The sequence below is a fragment of the Artemia franciscana genome, chromosome 2, assembly GCF_032884065.1.
Source record: "Artemia franciscana chromosome 2, ASM3288406v1, whole genome shotgun sequence".
Classification (NCBI taxonomy): Eukaryota; Metazoa; Arthropoda; class Branchiopoda; order Anostraca; family Artemiidae; genus Artemia; species Artemia franciscana.
The window spans coordinates 44,291,843-44,314,048 of NC_088864.1; the positions used below are offsets into that span (position 1 = coordinate 44,291,843).

The 22,206-nt window shown below is 35.6% G+C and overlaps 2 protein-coding genes across 5 annotated transcripts in view; both read left to right on the top strand.

Moving 5' to 3' along the window:
• LOC136042428 (cyclin-dependent kinase 8-like) overlaps positions 1-8,171 on the top strand; it is a 43,218-nt gene extending 35,047 nt beyond the window's left edge. The window contains exons 7-8 of one of the 2 annotated variants that reach the window (XM_065727401.1): positions 264-519; positions 5,436-8,171. In XM_065727401.1, coding sequence (XP_065583473.1) covers positions 264-519; positions 5,436-5,651 — 472 coding nt within the window. In that variant the 3' untranslated portion in view covers positions 5,652-8,171. The remainder of the gene's footprint in view (positions 1-263; positions 520-5,435) is intronic. The other variant, XM_065727406.1, reaches the window with a different exon arrangement.
• Positions 8,172-8,242: 71 nt separating this feature from the next.
• Positions 8,243-22,206, top strand: part of LOC136042405 (putative inhibitor of apoptosis) — a 96,303-nt gene continuing 82,339 nt past the window's right edge. For 2 of the 3 annotated variants that reach the window (XM_065727383.1, XM_065727395.1), the window contains exons 1-2: positions 13,840-14,008; positions 20,174-20,981. In XM_065727383.1, the coding sequence (XP_065583455.1) occupies positions 20,201-20,981 (781 nt within the window). In that variant the 5' untranslated portion in view covers positions 13,840-14,008; positions 20,174-20,200. Of the gene's footprint in view, positions 8,395-13,839; positions 14,009-20,173; positions 20,982-22,206 lie in introns of those variants that run through there. The other variant, XM_065727388.1, reaches the window with a different exon arrangement.

A 22,206-nucleotide genomic window follows, 5' to 3' on the forward strand; every position in this document is an offset into this window, starting at 1 on the left:
AACTCTGGGAAACTGGTTGTTTCTATTGGTCATCCCTGTGCCCCGTTTTTTCATAGCTATTATACCTTGTGTCACAGCTACCCCTAGTGTTAAGTGTATTTGTTCAATGTTGTTCCAGTTTCTTTGTCGCTCATCAAGAGAAAAAAGAAAAAACTTGTCCCCTCTCCCCTTCATTTTGTTAATTAGTGTTTCTATAAGTCAAATTAATTTCCGTACTTGCTCTTCTGTTCTCAATTTTATCCCTTTTCTTTCTTTTTTTTCAGCTACCAATCATGTTCACTGGTTAAATATATGGATAGATATAAGATTAAGCCGGATACAAAAGCATTCATACTTTTATCCAAGCTATTACTCATGGACCCGACAAAACGAATAACTTCCGAGCAGTCCCTACAAGATCCATATTTTCAGGAAGACCCATTACCAACAAGTGACGTCTTTGCAGGGCATCCCATCCCGTATCCCAAAAGGGAATTCCTTACAGATGACGATCAAGAAGACAAGTCTGATGCATCTAAGGTTCTCTCTCTCTCTCTCTCTCTCTCTCTCTCTCTCTCTCTCTCTCTCTCTCTCTCTCTCTCTCTCTCTCTCTCTCTCTCTCTCTCTCTCTCTCTCTCTCTCTCTCTCTCTCTCTCTCTCTCTCTCTCTCTCTCTCTTTCTCTCTCTCTCTCCTCTCTCCTATCTCCCTCTTCTTATTCAATCATCCATAAAATTTATATTTCGCTTATCACATTTTAAGAAGTGGTATCTCTATATATGAAAAATTCTCTTTTTTTCATTGGTTTTCTTAATTTGATGTTAAGAACTGTGTTCCCTGATGAAGAAACAGGGAGAGCCTTCATTTAAAATTATATAAAAGTAAAATTTCAAATATGAGACAGCAATATTTAATAGAAATTATGTTTCTCGAAAGAGATATTTTGTTAGCTGCCAAACTGGAACTTTCCATGAACTGCACTATAGTATCAAATTTTTTACTGTTTTTGATGATTCTGGTAAAAGAGTAATTTCTTTTTTAGCAAAAATTTTTAAGCAAGTGCTGTTTCGTTTGGATAGGTAGGTATGCGTGTATTTCATCCAAAAAACAACCAAATTGTACTTATAATCAATAATAAACTGCTCAATTTAGGGATCTAAAATGTTCCTGTTCAGTAGCAAAACAACAATATATAAATGATAACTATTAATTTAAAATCAAAGAAATACGTAAGGGAAAAAAAACAGACGAAACACTATGCAATCCCTAAACAGCCATCTTTCATCTTAAAAAAAGGATTAAATTTTTTAACCAATATAATTTACAATTTATTCAAAAAATATTGTTTTATTCTTCCATTAAATAGCGTAAGGTTTTCAGACCACCTAACACTCTCTGGAATTCAGTTCCAAATAGTGACACCTATATCTTTAATCATAAACCCAGATCGCGTTGTATGCCTGATTTCACTAGTCAGCTGATCAGAGTTCCTAGTAGAATAATCCTTATAATTTCCATTACATCGATAAAAACTTCAATCCATTTAAAACCTGGTATACAAAAATTAAAATCTGCTAAGACTTAATAAAATCAATATTCAAAATATCTAAATCTCTAAAACAATCTCTAGTACTGCCACACGCAAGATACTCACCCAAAGTTCTAATTGCCTTATTCTGCATAATCTGAACCCTTTTCACATGACTAGAAAAATTGCTTGCATACAATGAACAACCATACACTAAATAAGGATGAACAATTGAATGATAAATTGCTTTCAGAAGATGTAGAGGAAAAAAATTATAAAATCTTCTTAAAATACCAACTCCGCGAGCCAATAATGAAGATAAAACTTTGCAATGATGAATCCAACTAAAATTTACATCAAAATAAAATCCTAGATATCTACATTGAAAAACCGGATTAATGGGAACACCTTGTAAGAGAATACTATGACAATTATTTATACCTTTACTGATAAGACTAAAAATTATATAATTAGTCTTCTCAATATTCAATGCAAGAAAACTATGCTTTTTGAACTGAGATAAATTCTCCAGAGCTGCGTCATTTATCTATATAAGATCCTAGACAGATTTTGCAATCACTGTAAGCGTTGTGTCATCTGCGAATGATGTAAGTACGGCATCAGGAAGGTAAAAACGCATTGTATCCACGTATATCAGAAACAGTAAAGGTCCTAATAATGAACCTTGGGGAACTCCTCAATTTACATTGAAGGCTTTTAATACCTCATCATCTATCATAACTTTGATGGACCTACCATGCAGATAAGACCTAAACCATTCCAAACACTTTTCACGGACTCCTAAACAAGCTAACCTACTTAATATAAGATTAAAATCAACGGTATCAAATGATTTTCTTAAATCTATGAACACAGTAAGAGGGATAATATTCCTTTCTAGAACACTTTTAACGCACTCAATTAGATGGTAGGCCGCATGTACAGTTTAATGTTTAGTTCTGAAACCGATCTGTAACTCACTTAATATTCCGAGCTTGTCTAAATATTCATACAGCCATCGATGTACTATTTTGTCGTATATCTTTGAAAATAGTGGTAACAAGCTTATAGGTTGCCTGTTCGTCATATCTTGCTTATTGCCTGATTTGAACAGTGGTAGGACCTTTGCTTATTTAAGCGCGTCAGGGAATTGGCCGACTTCAAGTGACAGGTTAACGAGGTAAAGAAGACATGGTAGTAGATACACTGAAACTACTTTGAATGCTTTCAGATTCAAATCGTTAATACCAGCAGCATTTGTAATTGTACCAGCAGCTTATCAGTGACTGTAACACCCTCGATAGTGATAGCATTTATGAGGCCATCATGTTTACCTGTACCTTTAATCACGCCGTTAATGGTCTGCAAAGTTCGCCGCATATCTCCCTTTTGTTCATTCGTTTAGATATTGTCTTTTATTCTTCGAAATACCCACTAAAGTCTCTTTTAAAGTTTTTTTTTTTCTATAAATTTTAGCTCCGTTGAACTGAGACTCAGCATGTAGTTTATAAGTGTGTCACACAGGAAGTGAATGTTGATAATCTTCATGTACTATAGTTCAATTTTTAACTCGTTTTTTTTTCAGGTATTTTCATGTATTTTATGTTACAAATTTTCAGCAGTATATATTTATTTTTATATATTTCTTCAATAATATGGTAGTATTATTAAGGATATGAGCTTAATCGACTTAAGTAAAAATAAAGGAGAACGGCTATTCGTGTTGAATCATTTTAATGGATCAGTTTAAGTTTTTTTTATTTATATTAAGACCTAGCCAAAATCCAAGAATTTAACTCCCTAGTCGATTCTTTTTCTTAAGTGGCAAATCGTTCAAATACAAAGGTATTAGTTTTCTTCGTCGCTTCAACTAAACAAACATAAGAAGGTTGAACTTAAGGGGTTTCTCACTCAAAATTACGATTAAGTGCAGGTTATCCTTAGCAATTCTTCTTGTAATTATTTATACAATATAATTTTTGTATATGTATTTATTAACCGGCAGTTTGATGTCTGCACGCTGCTTATTCTATAGACTTTGTTTAAACAGGTTACAAGTAACTAATACTTGACTGAATCGCTCCTGAACAATCCAAGTGGTTAGTCCCTTGGTGTTATTTATGCATTCTCACACGCTCCGATTTCAGCTGGATCTAGTCTTTTGAGGGGGATTTTTGACTTCGGAACACAAATATGTAAAGTATTTGAAGGGACTGCGGCCAGGAAGTATATATTATAGATATAAGTTTCTGATTGTTGAATAGAAAATTTTTTGTTCTATTTTTTGATACCCCACAAGAACAGTGTCAAGTATAGCAATCTAGAATGCTAACCCAAAACAGGTTTTATAATTATTTTGGAATTTAAAAAAAATTATTGTCGGCTTTAATATTTGATTAGATCAAAATATTCACCAGATTTTTTTTTTATTTCTATTGACATAAAAACCGCCGAAATCACTAATTCAGGAACGTCAGGCAAACTCCAAATGTTTAACATGGGAGGTATAGGAAGATTCCTTGAGAGTGCGTCCCGCCTTAAGGTATGTTTTAAAGAATCGAGTAAGGCAATTTAAGAAATGTACAGCAAGTATTCAACCAACTTAGTTCTAGTTTAATTATATTATGGTTTTTGGTTTAAGGATGGTTTCTGGCTTCTGATTCAATGTCTGTTTCTGTCTTAAACAAGGTTAGGCAAAGAGCCTTGCGGACGACAGGCATAAAAAAGTAAAAGCACCGTAGCATATGCTCTTTTGTTAGGACTAGACACAATTTTATTGAAAGTTTCTGCTCAATCCCCCAACCCTGACACAAACAAAGTAGACAGGTAAGTATATCAATAAAGTTAGGATCTAGTAGAAACCCCAGAAACGGGATTTTTATGAACGTACTGACTTTTCCAATGAGAACTGGACTGGTTCTTTGGCCTTCGAAAATATATGCCGTCATTTCGATGAAGATTAAAAAAAAACATTCCTGCTTTGTTTACAACATGTACAAAACAAATGATCAGTCCATTTTTCTTATGGTGTTGTCTACAGTATTAGTCGAGAAATTCGTACCGTTTGGTCCATTAACATAAGACTGCGTCCTAAGTTTTCTCACAGCATAAAGAAGTGCTTTAAATCGTTTTTTTATGCTTGGAACTAAGGTTTTTGTAAAACATGGTAATTATGAGAGTATAAAATTATGGGGCACTTGTTGATTGGATAAAAAACAAGGTTCTGTTTTTTACCTTGATAAAATCTACTTAACGACCATGTTTTTGAAAGGTTGTCCATTAATACTTTTGGTTTAAGTAAGCAGTGCTGTATAAGTTTTGTATACTTGGAATTAAGTATTTTGTAAAACATGCTAATTATGAGGGTATAAGATAGGTTAAAACACTTACAAGGGTTGCGGTTAATGTGACGCTTCAACCGATTAAGCTTTTTGTGTGAACCTAAAGCCTGTATTTTGCTTAATACTTAATATGACTTCGAACTTCCCTTTGCTATCAGTTTATGGTTCTAACCATGACAAATTGATTTTGGATCATCGACCTAAGCATTAGAGGAGCTATTAATTACTAAACCTCAGCGAATGTTTTTAAGTTTCAGATATTAAGTAAATGAGGTTACCTTATTCTCAATAAAATTGTGGGATTCAATTTTTATGCATTTACTTTGTAATTTGAATTTTTATCATTTTGAAGTTAAAAATTTATAATAAACTATAAAGTGTCATTTTAAGTGCCAATTTAAAATAATTATATTTTTTTTTTTAATCAAAGCTAATGCAAAAGCTAGACCTTCTTTAGTTTAAAAGTATTATGTATTCTCTGGAAACCTTCGTAAACTGATCCATCACTTTCGTTTGCAATTATGGCCTACAACTCTGATCCATTTTGTTACCCCACTTTATACCTCTAATAAGCTTTCGTTCTTTTTAGGGTGGTCAGCAGACTGTTCAAACGGGGGATCCCAATCATGGTCCCCAGGCTAAACGAGTGAGAATGGCTCCTCCACACCCTGTTAGTTCATCTGGAATGCCTCAACAAGGGCAAGTTAGTAACGACTACCATTCTCACATCAGTAATACCAATGTGATGTATAGCAACAACTCGCAGCAGCAGCAGCAAAACTCTTTTGGCATGCGTTATCAATAAAGTGTTTTATTTGTGTAACTGAGGAGGTGTGCCCTTCTTCCCTGACTGTAACCATTTCAGCGATGGACAGTGAAAACCACGTATCTACACGTTTATTGATTGTACCTTTAATGCATTTTTGTACATCTGACTTTGACATACATGGTTGTTAGCTCAAAAGATGAAATTCTTCGATCAAAATACTGTGGGCTCATGAAAACCTCGTATCTTGAATATTTGCATTAAGTTTTTGTTCCCTAGACAAACTAAAAATTTAGTTTCAACTTTTTGAAACTAACATTTTCGGTAGTCAACAAGACCATTGTATCTATATTTATTTATTTTTTTCAGTAAGAACTCTTTTAATTGTTTACTCTATATCTGCCTTTTGGATACAATAATGATGATTCAAAAGCCCAAAAATAATGCAAGACCCCAACCCTAAGTGAAATCTAGATAAAATATCTTAGAACTCGAAAAAGGGAATAGATGAGCCTAGAATGCGCTTTTTCTAAATTAATAGATACCTCTCATCTGGAAAAATCTTTTGATTTCTGTTATGGCTTTTGAATGTGTAAACTTGTTTAATGCTTAAACAGAGGGGGTCTGCATGGGGAGGGGGAATTTTCTGCGGAGGGTTTTTCCACATAGGGAATTTTTGTGAGATAGAATTTCCCTTGAAGGAAATTGTTCAATTACATTTAAATTTAAAAATACAATCATTATTATTACGTGTTGAAGGATTTTCCTTGAATTTCTTCCTTTTTTTAAGATTGCATTAGGATGTGACGGGTAAGCTAATAGATGAATATGTACTGAAACCGAGGGTTATCTAACCGAGAATTTTCAAAGAACAAGTTTAATTGTGTGTTAGTATGACCACTGAAAAGAGGTTTACTTATGAAGGAACGACACCTTGGAATGGATGAATCATTTTTATTGGATAGTATAGTAGTTTTTGTTTAATTATGTTAATTAATCTATTAGATTAGAGCACTTTTATTTAACCACAAATATAAATAGAATCTTAATAACGGTGCACGTGTCTAGGGGCATAATTCAGTGCTGGCAATTGAACAAAACTAAAGCAGACTCAAACAAATAAAATTGATCATTTTAGGTAGTTATTAACTTAGAGTGTCTTCAAACTCCCAAGATACCATCCTATACCATCAATGAAGTCGTATCCCACAGGAAAAATTTATCTGTAAAAATTATCCAGCTGGATCAACAATATGTTATTGTAGTTACTACTTTTTCGTTAAGGAAAAGGGCCGACTTCTCAGACCTTTTGACTATCAAAAATCATATCTACTTCCACTTGCTTGAGCCGTCCACCCTCGCAAATGTGGCCTCGATTGACTTGAGGCTTCGGCCCTTGCAACCTTTTTATTCCCTTCAGCAAAATTTGCTTTCTTAATAGTTGCTGTAACAAAGTAATCTACTGTATGCAATATACAAAAATTAATCAGAACGGCATCAAAAGCTAAACTTATGGAGGCATGTTGTGAAAACTATGACAATAAAAAAAATTTCATTCAGAAGGCCTCACCTCACTTGATTCCTCACTTTCTATGTTTTGTTAGGAAACGATGTTAACTTCATCCAACTAAAAACAAATAGGCAAACACTTGTCATTTTAATAAGAATTGATTCCTATCCTGTTAAAAAAGGCTTTAGAATGACAAGAACTTGCTATTATTTTGATCTGATACCATCGGGGTCACGAGGATGCCACAGGACAAAAAAGCGCATGAGAGGGAGGCTGATTGCCCTTGCAATAGTTTTTGGCCTTAAGAAAGGGGACTAGTAATTTTAGTTTCCCATCAAATTCAAACCCTTCTATATGACGAGACATCAAAGATTGTAATGCAAGTGTAATTGAATAGAAATTTTGCAAATAACACATAATGCATGGAATGTACTCAGGGGCATATTTTACTATGGGACACAGGAAGTAACCGCTCTTCCAGACCTCGGTACCCCTAAGCTGAAATTTAGCGTCTTCAAAACTCTTGTCAAAGCTAATACAGGCCAACGTAATTCAAACATCCACCAAAATAGATCAGCTTACTTCAGTATACCTTTGCCTTTATGGTACTATATGGCTCATTTTTTTACTGTCATTTTATCTTGACTAGGGAAAATTGACTCCAACTTTGCCCGCACCGCGATTTTGACGAAATTACGCCACTGAACCTACTTCGCTCTTTATTGAGTCAACACTAGTTTTGCGACTCTTAAAATGTGGTTCGGGCCATAACGAGGATAGCAAGGGGCGTCATTTGGGAGGGAGGTGCAGTTGCCCCCTCCCCCCAATAATTTGGAAAAAATATAATACAGCCCATGCCCCTTGGCTATCCAGATATGAACCCCTCCCCCTTCTCCAAGAAAAATGCTGGAGATTCGCCCCTGTGGATAGGTAACCCCTCCACTCCTACCTCCCCTAACTTACTTGTCGACATTAAAACTTGTTCGAAATATAATAGTGCTGTGTCTGTCCTTATCATCTAGATTAAATAAAACATTGTTTGTCAGAAATGGAACTTTATGAGCGAAATTTTGCTGATAAAGTTTTATCAGCAAAAAAAGTTTTATAGTCTGTTTTTTAACAGACTATGCATAAAAGAGGACTATAATAATATATAACTCAACTGACAGTTGAATTATATATTATTATATTTCACTATCAAACGTTTTTTATTGTTCCAGTGTGTGTTTATTCGCCATATCTATTGAATATTAAAATAAAACGATTTGTTAGGTAAGATGATTTAGCTAAATTTCATTTTGTGTTGTACTGTTTGTCGCTTTTACCCTAATGTTCGAATCTAAATTAACTTTGCTATGTCTACTTATGCTGCTGAGCCTTTTTTTAACTGGGAACTGCAAATTACAGAAATATCACAGTGCGAGATAATATCTGTCAAGGAGAAAATATCTATTTATCCAACTCTTCAAAGAATTTTTAATCATTTTATGCATGAAAACGAGACAGTTGCCATAATTCCTGCCGTTTCACCAAGTAAAAGGAGCTAAGTAACATTTATATTGTAGGACAAATCCTTTTGATACATCATTATCTTTCATTGGTAGTGTATCAGTGACTATGCAAATCTAAGTGCTGGATAAAAAGACTCAACGAGAGATTTTTGCATCAAACCCTAGGGCAAACGGCATTAAATAACAATATTGCTTGTATATTTTATTCTAATTAATTTAAAAACTTTTCCACAAAATTAGTTTTACAGAGACAAGAGCTCCATTAAACCAAAAATGAGCAGAAATAAAGTCAAATAATCTTCCAAGCGTAAAGCTATCACAAATCTCCATCAGTATGTAAATAAAACCCAAAACAGAAATTAAAATAAATAAACGAGTCAAGCTCAAAACGAGCAGAAACTAACATGACTAGGGCTGAAAACCCCCATGTCATCTCAAAACTTGAACATAATTTGCACTTTGCAGAAAACAAAATACATTTTGAATTTTTTTCACTTTTTTGACTTTAACAAATAAAACATTATTTAGACTTTAAGGAATAAATATCAGTATATGTATGTTAAACTGTCAATCCACTTTCATTTGTTTGTGAAACATGGAAAAATGGAAGGATTATGCGTGGTGCACGTGACGCACGAGAACACCATCGTTGCAAGATGGCATTGGTTGGGACATTTACTTACTTCCCTGTGATCTTGAGACATGATTTTATTATACAGTAGGCTAATATGTCAAGTTGATTTTCATAGGGTGCGACCCAAACACATAGCAATACCAGTTTAAGTTAACATATTTTAATTGACCCCCCTAGTTGATCTGTTGCGCTCGGTACAAGCAACTACGTTTTGAATATGTTTCAAGTAATTATATTTTTTTCAAGTTTGGTGGTTATTGTTCTCACAAACTGTGATAATCAGTTGTCATTAAGATATAGTTCTAAAGAGATTTTTATTTTACCAGACTTGGCCCAAGTTGACTTCACGGTACTTCCATGATATACCCCCTACCTAATATTCTTCTAATATGTTTCTGTGACGCTCAATCCTAATGAAATATACCTAAGTATGATAAAAACATAATACTTTATCAACTAATTTGGGCTATATATTTGTACATTAGGGGAGGGGTCGTAAAGTATAGCGGGTCTGCATGCCTAATGTGTTAGGTACAATTGGTATGCATATTATGTAGTAAAAATCGCTTTCTAACTTCACACTATCCAAATACTTTGCCCTTCCCCCTCCCCTAATGTTAATTATGTAGCCCAAATTACATACTTTCCATCTGTTCTGTCACTTCTCTTTGTCTTGTTTCATGCTAAGTGAAAGAAACTAACAAAAAAAAGGTTCTGCAATGCGTCAATGAATGAACAACCTGAGGGGTAGGGGGTTTATCATACAAGTACCAATTTCACACTCTATAGAGCTATTTTTTCATTTGATATACAAGATGAAAAATTGCCTGAATGTTGGTTTAAAGTGCTTTAAGGGAGAATGAAATGAATATGTGATAAGGAATTTGTAGTTAATTAGAAAATCAGTTAGGAGGTCAATAAGGTGTGTATGCCCGATTCTCCATGTATTTCATAATATTATTCAAGGGATTGATCATTCAGCTTTTCATGGCCTGCTGAATGACTATTGTTTTGGTGTGCATGACTTCTGATTTTTTCGCTGTTTAATTCTTTTTTTGCAACGAATAAGGTTTCAGGTCGGGATTTTCTTTTTCGGTTTTGAGAAATCTATTCATGATTTCCTTGGAGAAAGCAAGCCATAAGGCTTTTAGTCAATTTTCTGTTTTGCAATTTATCTGTTTTGAAACAAATGTTCTCTCTCTCTCTCTCTGAAAATAGATAGAACAAATTGAGAAACTAGAAATAAAAGGAGACTAATTCAATCTTAATTGAAGATTGATTTGTCATCGACCGCAAAGAACTTAAATTTCGCAAGCCCAATTTCTTCTATTTAACGTTAGTATCCTACCTGGTAAAGATGTTCAAAAATATTTAAGCTCAATATGAATAAATCTTTGTTTTATGCTTATACAAACCATAAAATAGCAAAGAAAATTTATAATCGACTCAAAATATTTATTATATAATGAGTTTAAAAATTAGAAATTAACAATAGTAAAGTCACTTCAACTTTTTCTAAAAATATATCACTATCCTTACTTAAGACCCTTGGCCTCTTGAATGTCTCTAGTGGCACACAAGGGGTCAGTGAAGACTGACATAGAAAATATTATCACATAGAAAGGCTATTAAAGAGTAAATGAGAATAAGAGGTACTACTGGGAGAAACTTAAAAAAAACTTTTCGCATGCTAACTAATGGTCTGCGCTGCGCAAGTACCGATCTCCTGATTCAATGCCTTCAGCCAGGAGTACAATGTGTGGTTGAGGGCAAATCATCCAACGCTTCCCGTGTTTTCTTCCAGATTTCTCCAGGTACCCATTTAGAGGTACCTGGCTGAGCTTAGAGAGACACGCCATTGATTCCCGTTCCAAACCAAATAACCAGTGATTCTCGGACACGAACCTCCGGATTTCAAGTCTGGAGTGTTAACCACTCGGAAAAGGGAAAACATCAATCATTATCCCCTTGCTAGAAAAAGGGTTTAAACGAGAATGCAAAAACTATCGAGGAAGATCTCTTATAACAATTGTTACCCAAAATATTCACCATGGTTCTTCCCAGCCGTTTAGCGTTGTTCACGAAGACAATCACACACACAAACAAGACTGGGTTTCAACCTTTGATGTGCTGCATCAACCCGCTGCTTATGCTCGAACAAACACTTGAGCATTAAGTGAAACATTAGATCGCTGTGCCCATTTATGTAAAATTTATAGTTGCTTTCGACTAAGCCATTAGATATGGGAAGTGCTTCGCAGAAAGACGGCAGTCAAGAAAGTCTTATCCCGAGATACAAACGCCGCTTCTTTGGCGCGTACTGGTTGTTGGAGATCTATCCTCCCTCTTCGACATCAGTTTTATGGTGAGAGAGAGATGAGTCCTTTTCCCCATACTGTTCAATTCCGTTATTGATTGGATAATGAAGTAAATCCACGCCCTCTATTTGATCGATATCTCCTGCCAAAACCAGTTTTCAGGATTTTGCTCTTAGATAGGGTTAATACCACCGAAATTCGAATACGGTGCCGCCAGAAGTTCATTGATGCACCAATATAAATGTCTAATAACCTGAATTGGTCATGTTTGCTGGATCAAAAATAGTGCCTTCACTTCAAAACCCTGGTTTATCGAAAGAAGAAGTAAGGAGGGTAAGTAATGATATCTCTCAAAACGGTCAAGATAGACCTGAGACTGATGAGGGGCTTTTGAAAACTTTGGCAAATACTATACAAACAACGGTCAGGATTTCTACACCATGGTTTCCATGCACCTGAACCCCGCTTTCCTAACCCTTTTTCAACTCATCCCTTGTGTATTTCAGCCCTCATGTGATGTAACCCCAGTTGAGCTTACCCCCACATTCCTCGCAAACCTTATTTTGATCGTTCCGGTTTAACTCAATCCTGATTCAACTCAACACCAACTTAATTCAATCTAACGTGACCTAACATTTCAACATTTCAACACCAATTATGTCCACAAACCAGGTTGAATCGCATGGATTCGAGTAAACTGGACATTGTTTTAGACGGGCGCTGGGCTAATGGGGATGGAGTTGAAAGAGACTTCAGTTACACGCACAATCTAAACCACACAGTGAAGGTCGACAACAAGGCACTCGACCGTTAACTAGATCATAGCGCAACAGCGAGTTGAAGAGCTTCAGTCTGAAAAAAAAGTGCAAGTAAATATGGCTTTCATATTTTCATCTACAATAATTTCCGTTTACTTAGAAATGGATTTACTGTTTAGTTTTATTTCTACATGTTTTCGATTTTAATTTGGCTCTGCTTTTCTTTGAAATTTTTTCGAAATATATTTATTTGATCTAATCGTTATTCTTTTTTGAATTGACATAGTTTTACTATGTGATAGTTGTAGGTATTCTTGTGGTGTATTTTATAACTTTTTTGTAAAGGAATAAAACCGGACTAAGAATTCATGTCTAACACGAAATTTAAAATGCACTTGATATGTGTTTTGATTTTGGACGTATACGTTGCAATATTAGAGTTGTTGCTGTATTAGCCTCTAACAAAGACTAAATATTATTTGTAAAATGTCTAATAAATTTTCTTAGATTTTGAACTTGTAATTTGTAATGATAGTTTTTGATTTCAAATCAACAATCCAGAAGACCGTTTGTAAAATATGTACTTAGTTCGATATGATCTAGTATAATCACGCTGCCATCTTGATATTTTGTAATAGTTAATACTCAATTATTTACGAGTGTACTCTAGTGGTGTTAATTCACGAAAATTAATGGGGGAGGGCTAAAAATATTTGTCAATGTGTAGGGGGAGGGACAAAGTCGTGTTTTTCTTAAAATTTTGTCTATGTAAATAGGAAAAAAGACTTTCGACGAAAATGCCCCAAAAAGTATTTCTTAACATCTGAAAGGGGATAATCTAAGGGGAGCACTTCCCCATGCCCCTCAATTGATGCAACTGGTCTACTCGTACAAATTCAATGCCTAGAGATGGGGACTCAGACCCAAGGTCCTTCCAATAGAAACTGCAAAAACAGTTTACATTAAGTATATTTGTCAATTTTCTCTGTTGTTTATTTTATGAAGTTGGTTTAATTTATTACAATCATACCTATAAATAAGGAAATAGCCCCCTCTTCCTAGGAAATTTGCCTCTTTGCAAAATTTACTGGTAATGTCTTTTTTTTGGCCCTGTTATTCCTATTATTGAAGTGCTATCAGTGGTGGTTCTAGGCCTTGGCAGGGAGCAGCCCCCCTTCCGGTTTTTCTGACATTAAGTTCCTTTATTTCATGTTTTTATACTTACTGTGGTCTAGATTACGAGGCCTAAAGCCGCTACTGGGCGTCATTTAATAGAGTGTTTATTCAAATTTTTATTTCTACGTTATGCTCAGTAAATAAAGAAAAAGGAAGGGTAAAAATAGTGTTACGAAGTCAGATATTACAAACTTAGTAAATATCTGTGGCTGTGGGACCACTTTTCTTTGTGCTTTAAATGTATTTCTCATTCATATTGAAAATGAATGGCGTGTCGGAAGAACCTCCCTCTCTTCGATTGGCGCTGGCTTCTATTATTCAGTTACTACGTTGATTTCGGAAGTGGATAGTCTAGATAATTTTTTTTGAAGATCGTGTTAATTTAAAAATCAGGGCTAATTTGTACATAGAAATTTAAGCCCTAAAAAAACTAGTATATTTTCAATTTCTAATTAAGCTTGGATATTTCGTAGGCTATTAAGTTTACAAGTAAGTTTTTTCTTTTTACACTAGCCTGTAATTGATAGAAAGGGCAGGCTTAGCCTGAAAATCATAAGTGCAACTGGAAAATTTCGCAAGGGGGGGGATGGAGCTTTGCCAGGAACTTTGTTTTATCAGTTTTTAATCTAGATCAGGCCTATATATTTACTTGTATGGCATGGACATAAAGTTTCTGTGTTTCTAGGGGTGGGGGGAGGGCAACCCTGGTTCCAAAAGCTGTATTGGTTTTTCATGCTGTCAAGAAAATGTCAGAGCAAAACTTTAGAACTCAAATAGGCTAGGGCTATTCTATAATGCACCAAAATATAGGCTTGATCTTGGGCCTCTGCTCATCAGCAATGGTAATGACAAAGGAAATTCTTGTATGGCTGTATTTCTAGGCCAATGTTTAAATATATTGTTGTTGATCACCTGAAATAAACATGCTAAACAAGTAAAAGTAGCCTAGCAAGCCTACCATTAGATCCCTTATTTTTTGCTAGGCCTATTTCCAAAGATCTTGGTTACTTTTATGACAATGCACCCCCCTGATATAGGCTAGATTTACTTACTCAACTGTAGATTAGGCCTGTGTAATTTCATGCCAATTATTCTGAAATTTGGGTCCATTTGGCTAAGCTATCTCACTGAGGATTGCCTGTGCTAAAAGAAATGCTGTAGCAGTGCAGAGTTACCACTCTTCTGAAGGGAACATCTTAATAAAATGAAAGTGGTATGCTAGGGTACCATTAGGTTCATTCTTGTATAACCTACTTCTTTTCACAGTTGCTACACAACAAATCCACCCCCCTAATGGTCCCATAAATGGCTCTATTAATATATCTCCTTATCAATTCAACCTAGTCATACATCAAATGTCCTTTGTTAAAACAGCTTTTTCTCCAATCTGGATGGTATCTTTGTCTGTGATTGAATGCAATATTTACCAAATATTATTTGAAATGATTTTGAAAATCAGATAACAACAGAAGGAACCATGATCATCTGATTAGAAACATTCTGTTGGCTATATTATAAATTAAGATGTTCATTGTTTTCAAATTTTCTTCTAGTTTTTTATTTATTACTTTAATTAAGTTGCACTTCAGAGGAAATTAGTTGCAAGAACTGTGATGCTCCATAGTGGATGTTGACAATAGATCTGGTCACTATGTTAAGGCCAAGTGGCAAACCATCAGGATTAGAGAGTGCTGGAGAGATGCAATTTAAGCCCACATGATAATGGTGATCACATGGTAGGTATGGCTTAAGAACCATTCTCCAGCAATTTAGAGTTGGCAGCACTACACAACAGCAACTTTGGATTGAGTGTGAGACATGATTGAGTATGACAAGCTGCATTATTGTCCCAGCTGACTCTCTATTTTCTTCCAAGAATGTTATGGCTGTGTGGGCTGGGAGAGGTTTTCCCACTGGAATCTTCATGGTTTGGCCTCTTCCTTGTTGAGCCTCTTTTTGAATTCCTCAGGCAAGATTGCAGAGACTGTCTCTTGGCTTAATTGATTCCAATCATTCACCACTTACTGGCTGAAAAAATTAGTCAGTCTTTGGTGTTAATGGTGGATTTAAACAGCTTTTTGGAAAGTCCTCATGTTTGTCTTTGGTGGGGAGAAAGGTGAACAGCTTCTGGTCTGCTTGCTGGAGGTACCTGTAGGTGAGCATCATGTCATTATGCCTACACAAAAAAAGAGTGTTTTTTTGCTGAAAAGGAGTGTTGCAAGGTTAGCAGATTGTAATCTACTGCAGTAGGGCTGACTGTGTAAACTGTTAGTGCATTTGATGGCTCTCCTTTGGGCACCTTCAACAACCTGGATGTCACTCTTGTAGAAAGGACCTGCAAAACATGTTTCAAAATCCAGGATCAGCCTAACCAGAGCTTTGTATAGTTTCAGTAAAACTGTGGAGGATCAACTACAGGTGGTTCTTTTCAGGAGTCCCAAATTTGCATTTGCTTTTGAAATTGCTTGGGCAGAGTGCTCATAAACTTTTAAACTGTCTTCCAACAGGACTCCTAGGTTTCAAATACTACTAGAAGTAGGAAGCAAGACTGTTTAGGACGTTTTGCTATTCTACATGGTGTACTGGTGCTGCAGATTGCCACAGCCAAAATGAAAAGTGACACACCTTGAGATGTTGAAGGACAGAAGCCACTTATCTGCCCTTGCTTGAATTTGGTTGAGATTGGCTTGTAGGCTACTGTTGTCTGCAGTACCAAATAGCTTGGAGTTGTCAGTGTAAAGAGTCAGGTGGTTTTTGTTTCAACTACCAGGTCATTGATGTAGATGAGGAATAAGGTAAGTCTGAGGAAAGTTCCTTGAAGGATGCCACTCAGAAATTGGTAAGGTGTTGAATAGACCATCTCTCCATCCGTGGTAAAGAGCCTAACTTTTTGCGTTCTGCCACCTAGGAAGTCCATTAACCAGTTGACTAGCTCTTTGTTAATGCACATGACTGTAAGTTTGGAGTGCAAACAACTGTGAGGGGCTTTGGCAATCTCTAGTAGAATTAAGTCGACAGGAAATCCTCTGTCATGAAGCTGAGTAATTAGCTTGTAAGTTTTCAATTAGGTTGGTTTCGACTGACTTCCCAGGAAGAAAACCATGTTGCTTGCCCAGGATAATGCTGTTGGAAATGAGGTGCTTGAGAAGTGCATCATTGACAATTCTCTCTAAAACCTTAGCAACAGCAGACATCAGGCTTATAGGTCTGTAGTTTTCGGCTTTGGACCAGTCTCCATTTTTGAATATGGGTGTAATATAAACAGTTTTCAATTATGAAGGATCAACTCTGCTGTTGAGAGAAAACTGGAGCAGATGGTACAAAGCAGGGGATAGTAGAGCAGGTACAGAAGATAGTAGAGGTACAAAGCAGGGGATAGTAGAGCAGGCATTTCATGCGAGTCTTTCATCTTTACTAGGTCATAGTGGACTCCCTGTCTAGGGAGTCCATATGACAAAAATAAGGGATAGATGTTGCCTTTAAATTGGATTTCTGTTTGTTCAATTGCAATTAATTTTTCTTTAGTTCTTTGGAATACTTTTTGAAGATTTCATCCAGGTTCTTTTTATGATTCTCTAAAAATTCAATCAGAACATCAACAATTACAGAACTGATCTAGGCCTGAGATAGCTTTCTCCATATGCATCTGGAACTTGTCTTGGTAATAAATTGGTTGAAGTTTTTTTTTTTTTTTTTTTTTTTTCATAACACTAGTAAGACTTCTGGTCCATAGAATATCCATCCTCACCTGCTAAAAGAAGAGAATTGTCCTGGCTCTGATTATATTATTTCAACATTCTTTTGATTATATGGAAGTCCCCTCCAATTGTAAACTAGCCCTCATATATATATGTATATACATTATATACACGGATTCTAGGAATATTATATTCTTATGAATTTTTCTGATTGTTCCAATTGTTACTCTTTGACAGGAAAAAAAGCAATATCTGGACGATGAAGGAATACGAATCCCAAGCGTAACATAAGAGACAATTATAACCCTGGAAGTTATAGGCTAAGCCCTATTTTGATGACATGTATAGTTATGAAGGATGTAATTCACCACGCTCTTGTAAACCACGTAAAAGGAAATGACTTTAGCTCATAACAACCATCATGTTTTCTGGTTCACATTATCTAATGACATTTTCAGGTGATGCATAGCATAGAAACGGACGGACTTGTTAATTTTGTTCCACTTGATCAGGCTAAGGAAGGCCTTGGACGAACTTGACCACTTAAATATTCTTCTCAGACTGAAGATTTATCAAGTTCATAACATTATTGGACCAGAACATTGTAAGCAACCTGAGCGCTATCATACAACCTCTCCAAACGCAAAATGACCTACTTTAGGCATAGCACTCCCCAACGTGCTTAGTATATTCATATATAGGCTTCGGAGTTATCATCTTCGGAGATTAGGCTTTGGAGAAATAGTGCTTCAAGAGAAAGACCTGGGTTTTATTATAAATAGGGAAATTAAATTCTATAGCTTTTAAAGGTCAGGCTACAAAAGTTAACTGAACTCCTTAGTTTATTAATCTCATTTTTTAAGCTAGAAATCCACCGTTCCCCCACCTAGATTTTGGATGATCCCCTTATTAGCCAATCTGGCGTGCACGCAGCCCTTGAAAAATTTAAGAACTGTTTTTCGTATAATTCTTCACATGCATGATAAGCCTAGACGATATTTAAATTTTTATAAGTTATGGGTCATGTGGTGGCGATCCCAGTTGGAACAACCCATCGCATGGCCCGGAATTTGATTTGATTCTGGAACTAAATTTATATCTAGTTTTATGTCGCAATTCTTATTTTTTTCGTTCTTGAAAAACTATTGAATGCTATTACGAAATGAGAAGTTTGAATGTCAGTAGCTAAATAGACAGAGAATAAACTACTTACGTTAGCCTAAACTCTAAACCTACCATTCCAATGGGTTTAACACTTTACCCCTCCCACTCATTCCTTTAAAAAGTAGAGGAAGAAGGATGAGATTCGTTTGAAGCCGTCACCGAAGATTTTTTTTTATAAAAAGGCACTATTCAGTATACAAAAAAAAAAACAATTTATACTGACTGGCGTGGTGGGAGGAGGCTCTTGAAATTATATTGGATTAAAGCATTGGATTTATGCTGGGTTGAAACAAACTTCGTTCTATGTTTGTCTTTTGCTAGAACCCATTAAGATAAATCTATTGACTATACGTTTTTGGAAAATGTGATTATCTAGTTAGATTTGGAAATAAATAACATCCAAACTTTACTCTGGCAGATCCAGGGTGCCGCCCCCCTCGTGATTTTTCTGGCACCCTCATTCCTTGTGTTTTTTTCTGTTTTTCAATCTTTTCCTAAAATAAATTTGCCGATTTGGTCAGTCATTGGCGACCTTGTCACATTGGCCCCCTACCAGATTTTACTCTACATCCGCCTCTGAGACTTACCCATAGTGAAGTTATGTCAGGGGGAGGAGCAAGTCTGCCCTTCCTCCAAAAGAAACAACAATAATAAATGAATTACACTAAAGATTTCATTTTCGTTTGTCGAGTTCATTCTGGTTCGTATTAGTGATGGGACAATGCAAAACAAGATTCCGACTCGGATTATACGCTTAGTCCCGATTTCTTTTCAGTCTCTTGCTCTTTCTGCAAGAAAGAGCAAGAGACTTTCTTTCTTTTCTCAATATTTAGCCAAAGTGAATATGTTCTATCAGCAATACATTTTAGCCACGCTTAGTAGGATAATGAGGGGGGTAATTGCCCCCTTTAGCTAAGATCATTTTTGGTTAGAAGTTTAATCATTCTTAACTTTTACTTGGATTCTAAATTTTGTTTTAATTTTATCACGTTGTTCTGTTTTTAAACTGTGAAAAGAAAGATTTTGTTTCTTTATCTGAAAAAAGAAAAATAGCTACCCGTATTTTCAATTTTCTCCTCATGTTCGCGCACATCTGAAATATCGTTTTTTCATTCGTTTTATGCTTTCAAACATTTAACACGCGATCTTCTGAAGTAATTAAGAGGTCTAAATGCTGAGACCACCAATCCAATTAATTAAGATAATAAAAGCAGAGCGAGAGAAGATTTCGGAGAAGTGGAGAGAACACTATGAGGGAGGGGAGAGATGCAGGAGAGAAGCGGAAGGCAAATGTAAATTAACCAGAAAATAATACGGAAAAATAGGGGAAAACTCTCCTAGTACTTTAAGCATATATTATTAAATATTATCCTACTTTTGTCACTAGTTCAAAATTTGAACTGTCCAAACCGTATTATAAGGATTACTTCATAAGAAGATAACTTATAGGTTTAAATGACAAATCAATCTTAAATCCTAACAGATAAAATGGATTTGATTTTGGAATTTAAGTGAACCTTGATTTTTTTTTCTTACGGAAGTCCAAAAATGCGTGAAAGTGATTTTATCAAATTAATCAACCCACACATTAATGATTTATTGACAAATTAGCTTAAGCAAGGTCACATGTTTTGCATTACTCAGTAGGAATTTCCTTGGGAACGCATGACGTAGGCTATCCGAAATCGATTATTGCCCACTCACTGCTGTTTTGACGACGGAGCTGTAACTTGAGGGTGAATTTATTTCTTAAGTCTGTGGAATTTACTTATATTTGTGATTTTTTTTAAAGGCAAAATGGTGAGGCAATTTTAAGCCAATGGCTCATCCACAACCAATGCGTTTTGAAAACTTGGAACAAAGAATTAACACTTTTCGTTGTTGGCCCCCGTCTGCGCCACTGTCTGCAGGAAGAATAGCACGTGCCGGTTTTTATTACACAGGCACAGGTACTGAAGTGGAGTGTTTTGCCTGCAAAAAAAGAATTAGTGACTGGAATTGTAACGATCAGGCTATTGCTAGGCACTTAAACTTAAGCCCGGATTGCCCATTTTTGAAACAAAAAAATCGTATTAGTCGTCCGCAACCACCAAGATCGTTACGAACTTTAAGCACGGGTTCTACCTCGTCAACAGGATCCTCCGATTCTGATTCACAGCCTCCATCCCCTCTTGAAAATATTAGGCTTTTGTCTATGAGTTCCTCCCGCCCTTTATTGTCACAAGAAGAACGTCGAGCTCTTAAACGAGAGGATGTTAGACTAATGACGTTTAATGGACGGTGGACGAAGGATTTTATTGACACCAGAGAGTTAGCTAAAGCTGGATTCTTTTTTGTCGGTCATGGTGACCAGGTTCAGTGTGCTTTTTGTGCGGGAGTGGTTGGACATTGGGAGGAGGGAGATGTGCCTATGGAAGAACATAGAAGACACTTTGAAATATGCCCCTTTGTGCGGGGATGTGATGTTGGAAACATTCCAGCTGAAGCTACAAATGGCTCCGAAGCTCCACTTCTAAGTTTACCTCCTGCTGTACCCGGTGGCTATGATATTTGTGAGCGATATATTAGATCGAGAAGCCGGCAACTAGCAGTGGATAATCGTAAGTACACTTTTTCAATTCTGTTTCATCAATATTCCCACTTGTGTTTTTTACGCTTCAGGTACAAATTTAATTAAACATGAGTATAAATAACGGGTATGGTACAAGTTTAATAAATAAAGAAGACATTTGCTGGTAATTTTGATGTACCAACCTTCTGTCGGGGAAACAAAATCAAGCATTATTTGACGTCTCCTTCTCTTATTCGGTTAGAATGAATGTATTTAAGCCTGTTTCAATATGGTCCTTTTAGAATTTGGAAGCAAGAATATTCAATAATGTACATTTTTTGTTGTCTAATGTGTTTGGTGCTAAGGTGTAAAAAAAAATGTAGGAAAATGAACGTCTTCAATTTGGGTGCTAAATGGTTCGATTAACATTTTGTTTAAAGCTCTTGAAATCAAAGAATGCGATAGATATTATCTTACATAAATAATGCCTACATTTAAACTACTGATCGAGTATAGTATACAGATATATAGTATACAGACTGATCTGTTTTGCAAGTATGCCTATCGACATTTAAGAAACAACACGATTTTGTGTTTTGGAAATACACTTATTTGCATGTAAAATAGTGATGAATACCACAAAGCGCTATAAAGCGCTTCCTTGGTTTCCCAAGCAGATTAAAATCAAGCTTAGATTGTACTGATGGTGGCGATCACCAACTCTGACAACAACTGAGAAAAAAAATACAAATGGGCCTAGTCAATGGTAAACAATCAAGCAGTTTAATAATTTGTATGATTTTGTAATCAAATATATGTATGCTTTTCTTTGAACACCTTTTTATTTGGTGGAAAATGACTTTTTCGTCACTTTTTTTATTCCACCTTTAACATTACTAGAATTTTTTTGTTGGAAGCGCCTTAATATGTTTAAAAGTCACTCTCTTTGTGTCAAGACATTTATTTTGTATTGAGAAGGGCACACATTTTCAAAAAATGAATATGCTATATTTACAGCATCAGATTATCAGGGAGAACCGGAAAAAATATTTCAGGAAGTCCTCCCTCTGGGTAGACTACGTATCTCTTAGTCTATTTTTTCTAGAATTAGACTAAATAAAAAACGTAGTTCTTCCAAAGATCTTCACCTAGTGCTTACGCGTATCTACTGGACATTTAGGAACTCGTTTGTAAATATTGTTCCATTCTTTGTAACTTCTGATACTTCATACTCAGTTGTTCAAAATTATTTGAAAGTTAACATTGCACTTTTT